This window comes from Alosa alosa, chromosome 20 (genome assembly GCF_017589495.1).
Source record: "Alosa alosa isolate M-15738 ecotype Scorff River chromosome 20, AALO_Geno_1.1, whole genome shotgun sequence".
In the NCBI taxonomy this organism is placed as follows: Eukaryota; Metazoa; Chordata; class Actinopteri; order Clupeiformes; family Clupeidae; genus Alosa; species Alosa alosa.
The window spans coordinates 15,148,875-15,163,878 of NC_063208.1; the positions used below are offsets into that span (position 1 = coordinate 15,148,875).

Consider the following 15,004-nt stretch of genomic DNA (forward strand, 5'->3'; position numbering starts at 1 on the left):
ATTTCACTATGTGATTGTTGCTGTAGGTTGCAGTGCAGTCATCGTCAGCAGGGTGAAGAGCAGCGGACTGAGCAGCCTTGGGGGCCCCTGTGCCTCAGTGTGATGCTGCTTGAGGTATTGTTGCCAACACATTACTACTTGGGGCCTCTGACAGAGGAAGTCCAGTAGCCAGTTGCAGAGGTAGGTACTGAGTCCCAGTTTGTCAAGTTAAAAGTTACCGAGGTTGTTGTTAGTTGCTCTGGCTCTATTCTCTTCTCTTCCTCTCTCTCTCTCTCTGCTTCTGTCATTAAGTAGTGTCATTCAGTTTTTGTCATGACAAGTTAGGGTTAAGGTTATTGTTCATGTGTCATGACATTGTCATGTGTTCATGACAGTGTCACATCATTCTTATGTAGATACCTTCATATAAAGTGTTCCCCTGTTTTCTTTGTTGTGGTCAATACATTCAAAATGCCTCATTACTGAGGAGAGAGTCATTGAATCTCCACCCGCGTACTTTAGGGTAATTGCCAATTGGTGTTAGTGTACAAGTTACCTGCATGGTTAGAAATGTAAGATGGGGAGCCAATAGTCTAAAAAATATAGTATCAATTGCGACGGATGAGCCATGACGGTCAGAGCAAGTGACCCTGCTGGGCAACTTTTTATTTATTTATACTCTCACATGTTTGTTTGTTTGTTTGTTTATTTATTTATTTATTAATTTATTGAGCTAATCCCTTGGCCCAAGCCCCTGTGATGGCATTAACAAGAAGAGAAAAAGACAGGGGACCAGGGAGCCCATCAATGTCCAATCGATCGCAAGCCACCATCTTGATGGTTCAGTGAAAGAAAGAAATCTGGCAGTCGCCATAGGCACAGCTTGAAAAGGTTAGAGTCACACTCAGTCAAGTTTTTTGCACATGACACCCCAAGTGGGTTAGCAGCGGCTGACCACTCAATTACTGTAATAACGACAGCCTTGGTATGTCTTTTCTCTCTCTCTCTCTCTCTCTCTCTCTCTCTCTCTCTCTCTCTCTGTTGGTTCTTTTTTCTTTTCTTCTATTCAATCACACCATCATATCCCTCTGCCGCCCTCCCTCTTTTTCAATCTGTGCTTCCAACTGTCCATACTAATATTTGGACTGAGCTAGCAAATGGGTAAGGAAAAAAAGAAAATGAGATGGCAAGAGGAATCAAGAGGATTGAAGACAGGTGGTCATATGAGTGACAGAATGAGAGAGAGAGACAGACCAGGAGAGGCAAAGTGAATTAGAGCTTAGATCGGGCCCAAAAAATCAAGCCCGACCCTACCGAGCCCGTGCACATTGTGCCCGACCCGGCCCGACACATTAACTGTAATTATGAGCCCGAGCCCGATTTAAACCCGACATTTTTTAAATACGTGGGCCATTATAACTGACGTTCTCAACTACAATTCCGAGCCACAGAAATCCGTTTAGAATTATATTAATGAATAATGCAACGGAGGATGAAGAATGTAGCAGCTAAACTGTGTTTGTTTATTCAGAATGGAATGGATTGCAAATGAATCCGAATGAAGAAACGTCACTTACAACGTAAAATTATGTCCCTGCAGCAAAACTCAACGTATTTCTCTGTGAGGGCTTGCCTCGCTCTCAGGTGTATTCTTGGAGAAGTGACAAAAGAGGACATTGAAGGCTGGCTATCATTATTTCTGTCATGGCAAGCCTGCTTCATGTTCATCTTAAAGTCTTTTTGCTGTCATAGGTGAACATCGTGCACACTTAATGCATGCAACAAAGCATACCTGACAAATGCATACCTCCGACTTTTCTCCAAACTTGCTCGAAGTTATTTCTCCTGTTTTCATCTTTTTTCTTTACATCTTCAAGCTTCACGTTGCACTTAAGCTACACAATAGGCCTACAGGACAGCAAGCCCGGTGTGATGCGTGCAAGTGGAGAAGCTGCGCATGACACGTGTTGCGTAGATGACTTTACAAATGACATTTTGTAACTCTGAGCCTAACTTGTATAACGTTGTATACACTTGTTACTTAGGCCTACTTTGATAAATATATAATATTTCTGAGTCTGACTATGGCATAGCTTTAGCTCCCCACCCAAGTAGGCTAATGATTTAAAAAAAAAAGAAAAAATGCTTGATCAAGGACCCGGCCCGGCCCGAGGATAGTGGCTGGAAATATCGGTCGGGTCAAATTCGGGCTCGGGCTCGGGCAGAGAATCTACATTACATTACATTACATTACATTTCATTTGGCTGACGCTTTTTAACCAAAGCTACTAACAACATGGTAAACAGTAAGTTTTAGAACAATTCTCACAATTTTAGGACAACATTAGAGTACAGTAAGAATAATTGCGTCGGTGAGTGCTGTTTTTAACAGTTACTTGTCAGTTTAAAACGGCTGGTGAGTGCTAGGATCAGTAAGACTTGTTCACTCTAAAGTGAATATCTGCACGACTGTTATTGTGTGGGTGTGTTTGTGTCTTTCCCAGAGAGTGAGTGAAAGAGAGAGAGAGAGAAAGAGAGAGAGAGAGGAAGAGAGGGGTGGATGGAGTGTCTGGAGGAGGGGGAGAGTTATGGTGCCAGCTCACCGGGTGGTAGAGTGATGACGGTGGGACGTTTAGCAAGGACACCCCTCATAAACACACAGCCCATCAGCACTCTCGCCTGTCACTCACACACACACACACACACACACACACACACACACACACACACGAGACATACGTGTGCACACACATGCATAAACACATAAACACTCACACAGCAGCAGCACTGTCTGCAACATGGACGTGTGACCATGGAAACACCTTTACTGTGACAACCTACAGCGAATAGTGAATTGGTGAGACACACAATGGGGATAATGATGTGACCCGGTTGCTATGGATTTCTTCTGTAAAATGTTACAAAACGTTTGTGAAAATGATCCGACTTTTATGGCTTGTTCAGGATGTGAGGATACTATGGTGTAGTGTTTCAAGGTCTTTTGAACCAGTGTATACACTGAAAACAGAGAGCATATTTATATACTTTGGCATAGCTTGAAGTCTGTGCTCTGACAGTAGGCTGCTAAGCTCACACACACACACACACACACACACACACACACACACACACACACACACACACAGATCATGCAATACTTTTTTAGCTCAAAATAGTCCATATCAGATCTTTTTCAAAGAGCAGTCTGTTAATGTGAGTCATTTTTTTTTCAGATGATGTGTGCGTGCGCTAACCTTTCTCTCGAGCCATTATTCACTGAGGTATTGACAAAGCAAATTGATTACCACATACTACAAAGCCTTGGAAAAGGACACAAAGGCCTGGCTTGAGGCTTTGAAAAGCAAGGCCTCTTCTTCCTCCACAGATCTCCATGCACTTACCATACATGTACAAATATGCAGTCAAACAACAAAGCATACATACACATGAAAAGGGGAACTACTGTATACTTACATTTACTTTATATTCGACTCGTGCCTATATTTTTAATTAACACCCATGTTTTCATACAGGCAAATGCACACTAAAAATGCCTCCTTTTCATTCTGTCTCTCTTTGCTCTCTCTCCTCTTCCACTACTTGTCTCTGTTCTGCGTTCTGCCACCGCTCTCTCTCTCCCTCTTCTTATTCCTTTTCTTTTTTTGTCTTCTCCTTCATTCCATGCTCCCTTTCATTTCTTCCTCTTATTATTATTATTCCTTCTCCTCCATGCACATACACTCAGAAGTAATGGTAGGTAAACAAGTAAAGAAAATACCAGCGTTAGTGTGCTGTAAAAATTCCTTTGCGAGTACACATTTAACAACACACACTTACAATCACAGACACACACACACACACACACACACACACACACACACACACATACTCACATACAAACAAAACACAGACATGCACAGTGCGTGCACAAACAGAACAGGTCAGAGAGATGAAACGCTTCCCCCCACTCATATTTCTGGCTGCCGTGCCTCCACACAACCTGCCGAGTAGATCTCAGTAATTGGGGTTAAATGGCCTCAATTAGAGGGACGCCTGAGCGCATGTCGTCTGCATTCTCTTCGTGTTTGCTCAACGCTTCCTCCTCCTTCGCCGGAGATGGCGGGGTGGGGGATATGTGTGTGTGTGTGTGTGTGTGTGTGTGTGTGTGTGTGTATCTGAGAGAGAGTGTGTTTTGAGGGGGCGGGGTGGCTGGCATGCTGATCCAAACCTAGTCAGTGATGCCACCCTCCCTCAGCCCGGTCTTTGTTTTTCTGTGCAGTGAGAACAGGCTCCATGGCGGGAGGTCTGGTGTTGCAGGCGGGGGTCTGTGGTTGATGTCGGAGCTAGCTTGGCATGTCGGGGGCTCCAGATTGTGAGGAACTCTGTGGGACGCTGCTGCTGAGACTCTCTCTCTCTCTCTCGTCTTTCTCTCTCCAGTGCAGCCAACTAATGGGGAGCCGCAGAGACAGACTGCCTGTCAGTATGTGCGTGTGGTTGTGTATCTGTGTGTGTGTGTGTTTGTGTGAGGTTGTATATTGTCTGTGTGTGTGTGTGTGTGTGTGTGTGTGTGTGAGTGAGTCAGAGAGACAGGAGGGAGAAGGCAAGAAAGAAGCTTGCAAAGAAGAAAGAGAAAGAGAGAGAAAAAGGAAAAGAAATAAAAAAGGAATGAAATAGAACCGAGGAAAGGAACGAGGGGGAGAGAGTGCAAGGCCTCTTTAATCTTCTGCCCTCTTCATTACCAGAGATGGCAGCTTGCTGGCGGTTATTACTGTTCTCAGACCAGTCAACAGCCATTGCTCTCCCCTCTCCTCCCTGTGCCACCCTTCAGAGCACTGTCTGACAGATCGCCTCAAATGCTGCATTCCAGTGCTCTGTTTATTTGTAGCACCAAACTAAGGATTGTTTAACAGCAAACGTGTGTGCAGTGTATGTATCTTGAACGTTCCTAAAATATGTCTGCCGACACACACTCACACACATGCGCATGTGCACACACGCACACTCATACTCTCTCACACACACACACACACACACACACCCCACACATACACACACACACCCACACCCACACACACACATTACCAGGTCTTCCATGATGTGTCATGTGCCTGTCTCTGGGACTAAACCATCCTGGGATGAAAGCTCTCCTTTGGCCAGCCCCAGAAGACCCCTCTCGGCGCCCAGCAGTCTCCCACTGCTCTCGGCCCCCTGCCTCTGCCTGGTGCCTGGGTCTCCCCCGATCTTAATGAGCCCCTTCCTGTCGGTCCGGCTGGCGCTCCTCCTCCATGGCACGGCCTCAAGCTGGGGGCCCCATGCTGGGCGCCAAATGCCTCCGCTGAATATTGGATAAGGGCACGACGTGCGGTGCGCGTGCAGGGTGGCGCGTTAACGGTGCGGTGCAGCATACGCCTGGATGGCACCAGCTGATGATGACGGCAGCAGCTTGGACACACACGCACGAACAAAGATGTTCATGCCTCAGCGAGCATTCACCTACACGAGAATGCTGACACACACACACACACGCACACACACACACACACACACACACACACACACACACACACACACACACACACACACAGACAACAGGTGCTGTGTAATGCCTTCACACTACACTCTGTACACACACTCACGTGCAGTGTGTGGACATGAGTGTTTTGCACACTAACACATACAATGAGCACACACACACACACACACACACACACACACACACACAGATAGACACATACACAAATGATTTGTAACATATTACCACTAACACACACTACACACACAGAGAGAGAAATGCTCAGAGCATTCTCCTACTTAATTGTACACATGACCAAGAGGGATGATATGCATTACTGTGTCTCTTCAGGCTGGTGAGCACGTCTGCACTACTGTCTGCAGGGTCCATGAGTCAGTGGACAGGCAGACAGAAACCCAACAGCAACCAGGAGGCTTGTGTGCACCATGCCGCAATTAGATGAATCACCCATAGGTGAGTTTAAGGAAGGCAGCCTCCAGCTTACTGCTTACCGTCTGCAAGATTGGGTCTTTGATTAGAGCGTTGGCCTCTGGGAATTTAGCCCTCCGACCCTGACACCTATTCATCACTTGCCGACCACAGAGCAACCATGGCTAATCATGGTGTTGAGCTGAGGGTGTATTTTTAGGTTATCGATAACGCACATAAAAACCGCTCCCTTGGTGTGAAGCCGGGAGACTTTTTCTCATGTCCGTCCGGAATAATGCGTTTGCTTGTTTTCCCCCTGCTGATCTGTTTATTGACGTGTTTCTCCTGAGGAGGCCATTTTGTGCTCTCATAATATAGTGCATAACTAACGCCACGGGAGCCCGCCCCCGAGATCTCGGGCCCCTGTTGTGAATTGTTTACAGGCTAGTTCACATAAGGAGGTGGGGACCTTGTGTGTGTGTGTGTGTGTGTCCACCTCGGAATTATAACCCCTGTGATTTGTTTTGGTCAGTCTCTCGATCGGTTTTCCCCATCAGAGTTCTGTTTAATCGGCTGTCATGTGGCCGTAATGTGTGTCAGCCTGACAGGTCTCATTTTTGTTGTTGTCGTTGTTTTTGCTGTTGCTGTAGCAACTGGTATTAAAGAAAACAGACATGTAATGAGAGGAAATCAATGGGGACGTATTTAGAGACAGTACAGTGTTATGAATGGGTCTCCAGTGGGTTGAGCAAGGTAGGAGCCTACACCAATTCAGCTGAAGGTCACACACCGGCTGAGGACCCCAAGACCTCCCTGGTGGCTGCCTGCTGGAAATCCATCTCCTGTCCAATTGGGTTGTAGAGAGCACTTCTGTCCAGGTTCATTGGTTTCCACACTTGTCTCGTGGGACACTTGCAGTGGTAACATTTAATTTTGTGACAGCCAAAAGATAGATGGCCTCCTTTTTGCCCAGATATTTTTCCCCTCAGATCAATTTTATCTGAACAAAGCTGCACATCACTTGTATGCAGCAATGCAGTGCTAAGAAAATGCATCCACTGGTAGATCTTAGATGTGACATGTAATTGCATGCATAATGAAAACTCCAGTCCAGGGTTATACAAGGTATCTGTTAGCAATTAGCATTCATATGTGATTTCGCATTCATACCGGTACACCACTGAAACGGCACACTCCATAAAGAGCCATAATTGGGGAGGAGGCCCAATCAGAAGGCCTATAGCCGTGGCTGGCAGTGCATGCAGGGCTGAATTGATCAGCAGTTTAGGATCATGTTGTCCAATTGCCCATTAAAAGCTCTGCTACCAGCAGGCTGGTCAGAATGTTCACCTTGGGTTTATAACCGATCAATTCCAAACTGTAATGGCCCTTGTAGATGCCAGTTACTGTAAAGGCATTTCTCCTGTTTCCAAACCATTCTTCTTTGGTTCTCTACTGGAATTTTAATGTATATTTATCTGTTTAAAGCATAGACTGTATAAGTCTATGGTTTAAAGACAAAAGTATAATAGTAATATCAAAGATGTTGAAAAAGAATATTAGTCTTACAGGCTTAAAAACTTACAACTTTTTTTGTTTAATTGTTCTGCAGAATATTCATGAAAAGACTAAGTAAGGATGCATAGCATGACAAAAAAAAAGCTATCTTGAATAATATCCAACATTATAACTGATTGCCCAGTAATAACAGTGTAAGTAACTATGAAGTATGAAGCAACAGTGTGAGGCAGTTTGGTGTGGTGCACTGCAAGGCATGAGCGCCTGTGTTTAGCCTCCGCAGAGCCTTGAGCTCTTCGGCTCTTTATTAGTGTGTGGCTGTCTGTGCTATGCTGTGGAGAGACGCAGAGAAGTGTTGTCAATATTTCATTTGGGTGGGAAGGCCTCAGTCACTGGAACAGGCTGCAGCGCCTTAATGAGAATGAAATGCTGTCTATTGACTCCTGCCTGCGAGAATCACTGCACTCAAGTGTCAGGAGAGGTTGCATCACTTCAGGCCAGTCAGTTAGGTTACGCCCAGAGAATGCACAATGCCCTCTCTTATGGCCAGGTACTCCCTCTGTCACGACTGATGCTCGATAAATCTCAAAACTCAGGATTTTAACTCAAAGTGTGATGTTTTTATATATATATATATATATATATATATATATATATATATATATATATATAAAGTGTAATGTTTTTATATATATATATATATATATATATATATATATATATATATATATATATATGCTTTTTTAGGCCTTTAATCAGATAGGATAGTGGAATGTGGCAGGAAGTGATTGGGAGACCGAGTCGGGGTGGGATCCGGAAAGGACCATGGGGCGGGAGTTGTACCCGGGTCACCGGCGTACAGTGCAGGTACCCCAGCCAGTCGCCCCACGGCTGGGGCCAAAGTGTGATGTTTTACTCATAAGCAAGGGAGCAACACAACAGCATGCAAACAGCAAGGTGACATGGAAATACAATGACAAAGCAGAACGGAACAGAACAAAGCCAAGAGTTTAAACACACTGGGTTAAACTAGGACAGCGAGAACACAGGAGGGTAGGGAAACAGGGCAATGAGCAAATCAGAGAAAAAGGAAACAGGAAGCAACATAGAGGCACATGAAACATGAAATACAGGTACACAGGAAGTACTCAAAATTCACATGAGAAACCAGGAAGTAAACATGAGACGTGGCAAAATAAGAATGCGGAGTGAGGAAAACCAAGATCAAAACATCAAAACCCTATACCGTGACAGTATCCTATCGTGACACTACCGTGACACTACCATGACACTATCTTCCATGTCTTCACACCTTATTTCACTAGTAGTAGATGTCGTAATCACAACACTGTATGTGTTTCCAACTCTTTCTCTCTTTCTCTCTTTCTCTCTTTCTCTCTTTCTCTCTCCCCTCACTTTCTCTTCAGTCTTTCTTTTTTTCATCCTCTAATTCTATTAAGTTTCTACTACCTTTCTGTCTGCTAGGTGGAATTAGAGTGGGGTGGGTGAGGGTGGGGGTTGGTCAAGGTGCATGGAGGTGTCGGTCATGTGTGGGGTAAAGAAAGGGAAACAACATTGTTTAAGTGCTTGCTCACAAAGAACAGGCTCTGGAAAAGGAGTAGAGTGCTGTCCATGGTGCTGAAGTAGTCTCGCTCTCTTTCTCTCTCTCTCTCTCTCTCCCTCCCTCACACATATTTCTTTACTACCTTCCCATTAGACACTTTAATTACATTCGGTATTTACCACTCTTTCCATCTCCCATCTCTCTCCTTCATTTTCATTTCATTTTTTCTCATCCATCCATCCTCCTTCTCTGTCTCTTCGTCTGCTTAGTGTCCAGTATTTATTTCTTCACCTCTGATTCTATTACCCTTCTGCAAGCAGTACTTGCCTTGTCTCCTTTTCTCTCCCCTTCTCGATATCAATCTTTATATGTGTTTTTTTATATCACCTGCAGCCTCCTCTTGCTTACCAACACACACAGACACACACAAACAGAGAGACATAGACACACACACACACACACACACACACACACACACACATAGACATACACCTTTTTGTTCTGCTCTTCTTTCCTATCACTCATCCAACCGGTACTACTCTAATCCCAAAGCCATCAGTTCATTTTCTAGTGCACACACACACACACACACACACACACACACACACACACACATACACTTCCTCCTCCTCCTCCTCTCGGTGTAATGGGAGCTCCCTGACCTTCCAGTCCCAGCAGTGGGGAGTGGGGAGCGAGAGGGAGGAGGAGTGACAGGAGGCGGCCGCGTCTCGTCTCCGCAGTTTTAATTAACACGGGCACCGGGAGATTGATGAAACGGAGAAACAGGTTCTCCCGCCGCACCATACCGCACCGCCTCACACTGCCCAACCACCAGCAGTGGGTGGCAATTAAAGCCAGGCTGAACCACACAGAGACACAATCAACAGGACCTGGGGGTAGGGTGGAGGTGGCCTGGTGATGAGTTGGGGGTGGAGGTGCGGGGGGTTGGCACAGTGAGGGGTTGGTAGGGGTAGGAATGGCGTGTGAGTGATATATGTCTGGGGGTGGAGGTATCCCACACATCATTCAACTTCCTCTATCCACCAGCCACCATAAAGGATTCAGAGCACGACTGCCTGTGTGTGTGTGTGTCCATGTGCCTCTGGATAACATTTGATCACATTTATAGTGTATCATAGTAAATTATAGTGGGAATATATTAATTCTGATATTGTATTTGAGCAAGCTGCAGCTGTCGCTTTGGGAGTCATCAAAGGTCCGCATTTTGAATAGAGACATTATTTTGATCATTTTGCTTGATGTGTGACGTGCAATGGGGCTTTTCCCCATCCCTTCTATTCCCTGCTGAGGGGTAGATTTGTGATGCTGTTCACACGTGTGTGTGTGTGTGTGTGTGAGAGAGAGAAAGAGAGAGAGATGGTTGGAAAAAGACAGCCAGCCTTGACAGATGACCATGGAATAAGCAACAATGGTATAGCCTGTAACTTATTTTGACATGTTTTTCTTAGATATATTAAAATCCTATTATGTCGGTATTCCCTTCCTAGTATGCTTTTAGACGTTATAGACCTCACTCTTTGTAACATCAGAGATTTTTTAATAATCCGGAAACTTTGCACTGAGAAGGCAGAACCCCCTGCATCAGAAGTGTTGAGCACAAGGGATGCTGGTCCTCCTGGAAATGTTGGATAGGGATCAGATATAAAACAGGCGTTTTCTCTCTTCACATCGTCTGTGCAACCATTTCATCAGAAGCCATGGTGCTCCTCTCTTCACTCTCCCCCATCCTCTCTGTTTCTGCCATTTCTTATTCTACCTCTTCCTTTCTCTGTTCCTCCTTTATACTGTACTACATCTATCCCTCCCTCCTGTCTCTCCCTCTCTCTCTCTCTCTTTCTCTCTGCATTCAATGTGTTGAGAGAGTGAATGTGGAGCACTTCCGTCTTCTTCCCTGGGGCTGTTCACACCCTCTTCCTCATGTGTAGCGTGCAGCCTCAGATTATGCACACACACAAACACACACACGGTTTCCACCCCTGCCTCACACATTTGGATTTAGTAGTAGCAGCGAGATAAGGAATTTCACCTTAATTGACTGTACTAATCCGTGGGTTTTCAACAACGGTGCGCATTGGGCAGAATAAAGGGATGCTAGAGATGTCCATAGACCACCTGACGGCCACTGCTTGGCACAGAACAACCAGCCGGCGTGGCTTCTCAAGTTCATAAAGGAGATGATTTGTGAGTGGTGGAAGATCTGTATATAAACAAAGGCACCACTACTGTAGGATTTCGGGCCCTATGAAAGAATATTATATTGTTCCCCCAAAAAAGACACTCTTGTTTCTGTAAACCAACCAAAGCTTTTCGAGGGCCCTACCTCCTTTGGCTCTTTTTCCTCCCATAACAATGCCCCTGAATTATGATATATGCTATACCGTATACTGTACATTATATAATGTACTTTCAATAGAAGATGCTCTTTGTCAAATACACTTTCAGTTTTTCTTTAAATAACTATATATGTATTCAATGAGGGCAATAACGCATGAAATGGTCCGCAATCAGATGGTTCCATCTCGATTCTTGAAAGCGCTGAATGGTCTTGACTTATGGCGGAGATTACTGCGGTGGAGAGCGCGATAGAGCGGAGCCGCCTCTGATTCTCCCCGGTGAGCTTCCGTAAGCCCCCTCTCAGCGACGGCACCTGCCGCTCTTGGCCTCTATGATAACGATGAAATGGGAGATTTGATTGCTATCGGTCTTCGGGTGGCGTCTTATCTCCCCACGAACAGCAATTAACCCTCGGCAGATGAACATCAATAAGTCATTTCAAAGAGGTGCGAAATCACAAAATTAGATTTTCATATTGACGTGGTAACGTTTCTCTTCCTTTTGGCCCATGTCAGTTTGAGAGTTTAGTCGGTTTCTTGTTTTGCTTGTGGAGTGAAAATGTGTTTGCCTGTGCTTGCGTTGTTTGATTTTCTATGTGAGCGATAAAAATGTTTCTCATAAGTCTAATTTGGGCCTGTAAACTATCAACTGGTTTTCTTTTTCAGACATCTCACCCTGTGTAGCTCATAGGGTACGCCATGTTTGCCTTCGGTCTGTCTTGAGTTGTTAGCATAGTTAAACGCCTGGGCTGAAAGTATCCGCGGTGCTGTTCTTCGCATGTTCGCTGGCTGTCAGATTTCACACACACCAGCATGACCTTGTGATCTCAGGGAAAATTAACTGAACACGTCTGTCTTTTTTTCTTTGTTTTCCTCTTCTGATGGGACGGTAATGAGCCTATGTGCGCATTTTGTGGGTGTTGCTTCAAAAAGGAATTAGTGTAAAAAAAGAGAAACGCATATCTAACTGTGAGTGTGTGTGTGTGTGTGTGTGCATATGTGTGTGTGGACATGTTTTACACATGTTTGAGTTTGGGAATGTGTGTGTCTGTCAGCAGAAATACAGAGAGAACATGCTAGTTAGCAAAACCTGCAAGCCTGAAAAGCCTGAAAGAGAAACTGCATGGGTGTAAGGGAGAGTGAAGGCAAGTAAGATAAAGAGAGAGAGAGAGTAAGAGAGAGAGAGAGAGACAGTAAAAAGAAAGAGATAGAGAGGGAGAGAGAGATGAGGTGTGGAAGATAGTGTAGAGTCGGGGAGAGGTTCACAATCAAATTAAATTGGTGTGTGTGTGTGTCAGGCACGGCAGTGGTGCCCTGGAAAAGGGAGCAACCAAGGGCCTTTGGCAGGCTGGATCAGATCAGGCTGGGCCTGGTGTTGGGCACTCCGTCATCCGCCACCCTGGGGGCCATGGCAGTCCGCCTGCCCGACAGCATTATGGACATCACAGCTGTGCTGTGTGATGCGCTGAGGGATGCATCATTCATTACGGGGCTCACCTGCAACACACACAAGTACACATGATGACACTCACACACTCGCAGACGCACACAGATGATGTCCAGACATGCACAGGAACACACACACACACACACACACACACACACACACATATGAAAGAAAAGTTGTACACCTGCAACATACATACACACACACACACATAGAGACACAGCATTGGTTAAATAACAATATTAGGTGGTTCTGTTGCTGGCTATTCAAGTCCAGGAACCTTAGCAAACCCTATCATATAGACCAGTTACAGTTACAAAGATCAAATATACTGTAACCAAATGTAACTGAACACCTGTTCTGTTGTAATACAATGTATCTGATAAGCATGATGCTTTCCCAACATATATGCATTGATATCATATTTTGAAAAGACAATAAATAGTATTTCTGCTATTATCATTGACCAGGCTTATCTCAACTGAGGACTGTATCAAGTTTATGTGTTTATCTCTGAAATGTGCCTGGCATCTTTTCAAATCGATTTTCTATTTACTGGCTAAAATGGTTGTTGTTGAGGAAATGTTGCTTCAACAATTCACAGTAATGCCAGGTATTTGCTGTAAACACTACTTTGCTTACCGAATGAAACTGAAAATATCCCCCACACCATTTGGAAGACATCAAGGGAGAAGCGTGCGCACACACACACACACACACACACACACAGTCTTAAGAACGTTGAGAGGACTTTCTCCTTTCTCTCCCCTCTCAAGTGCCACATGGTGATTTTTTTCAGCACCTAAGACAGAATTCATGCAGAACCTGCTTGTTGTGCAGTATTTGAACTTTATATGGGAGGTGTGTTTGTGTGTATGTGTGTGTGTGTGTGTTTGTGTTTGTGTGTTGTGTGTGTGTGTGTGTGTGTGTGTGTGTGTGTGTGTGTGTGTGTGTGTGTGTGTGTGTGTGCTCTTATCTTATCTTCAATTAATGTTAGAGGTTCAGCACTTTTTTACTTTTTTGTGTGACTGAAAAAGGGGAAAGAATAAATTTAATTTCCTGCTGGAGAGCAGAAGTGAGCAGAATGTCTCCTAATCCTTTCGTCTGGCCAAAACATCCAAATTGAGGCCACTGTTTGTGTGTGTGTGTGTGTGTGTGTGTGTGTTTGTGTTTGTGAGTGTGTGTGTGTGTGTGAGAGTGTGTGTTTTGGGGAGGTAAAGTAATCAGGGCTTCACAAAAAGCTGGTAAAAGAACCGGTGTTTCATCTGCTGGGCCATTTGTCGCCCACTCCGGTGGTGCTGGTGTCCAGTGCCTGTCAGGCGGGGTCGGCTGTCAGCGCCTCCAGCGTTCGCAGCTCGCCGCACCCCAGGGGTGCACTTTGGAGGTGGCAACGCTGACTTTTTATAGAGACGTGTGAGTGTGTTGATTTGTTCACACCCACACAGTGGACTGACATCGTAGTTGCGCGTAAGGCAGACAGACAGACACACACACACACACACACACACACACACACACACACACACACACACACACACACACACACACACACACGTTCAAGTGAGGTTGATGAACAGCCAAAAGCCACATTAGTAAAAGCAACCTGCTGTCACACGCAATATTACTGGAGTACAGGGTTCTCTCTGTTTTGCTGCCAATAGAAAGAATCTGAGAACAGGCAGTGTGTGTGTGTGTGTGTTTGGATTTTGGATGTGCTCAAATGTGAAGGTGTGAGTATCTGTCCATGTGGTTTGGGAATATTTCTTGTGTGTATGTATATCTTCATTTGGGCCTGTGCTGACGTGTTTGTGTGTGCGTGCGTGCGTGTGTGTGTGCGTGCGTGCGTGCGTGTGTGCTTGCATGCGTGCGTGCGTGTGTGTGCGTGTACGTGTGCGTGTGTGTGTGTGTGTGTGTGTGCGTGCGTGTGTCTGTCTATCTGTTTGCTTATTGTGTAAAAGTTGTAGTGTAAAACACACACACACACACACACACACACACACACACTTCAGCACACACACACTCATGGACGCATAGCAATTCACAATTTCTGCACTTTTTGTCTTTGTTTTCAGCTGTCGTTTGCTGCTACCACACCTGTCCTGGCTGACAAGAAGAAGTACCCCAATTTCTTCCGGACTGTTCCGTCGGACAATGCCGTCAACCCCGCCGTGGTCAAGTTAATCAACTTTTACAACTGGAGC

The 15,004-nt window shown here is 45.2% G+C and overlaps 1 protein-coding gene across 1 annotated transcript in view; it reads left to right on the plus strand.

Moving 5' to 3' along the window:
* The window catches only part of gabbr2 (gamma-aminobutyric acid (GABA) B receptor, 2), a 214,396-nt gene that overhangs the window by 104,608 nt on the left and 94,784 nt on the right, over nt 1-15,004 (plus strand). The window contains exon 3 of the mRNA XM_048229821.1: nt 14,876-15,004. This exon is cut by the window's right edge and continues 42 nt beyond it. Coding sequence (XP_048085778.1) covers nt 14,876-15,004 — 129 coding nt within the window. The remainder of the gene's footprint in view (nt 1-14,875) is intronic.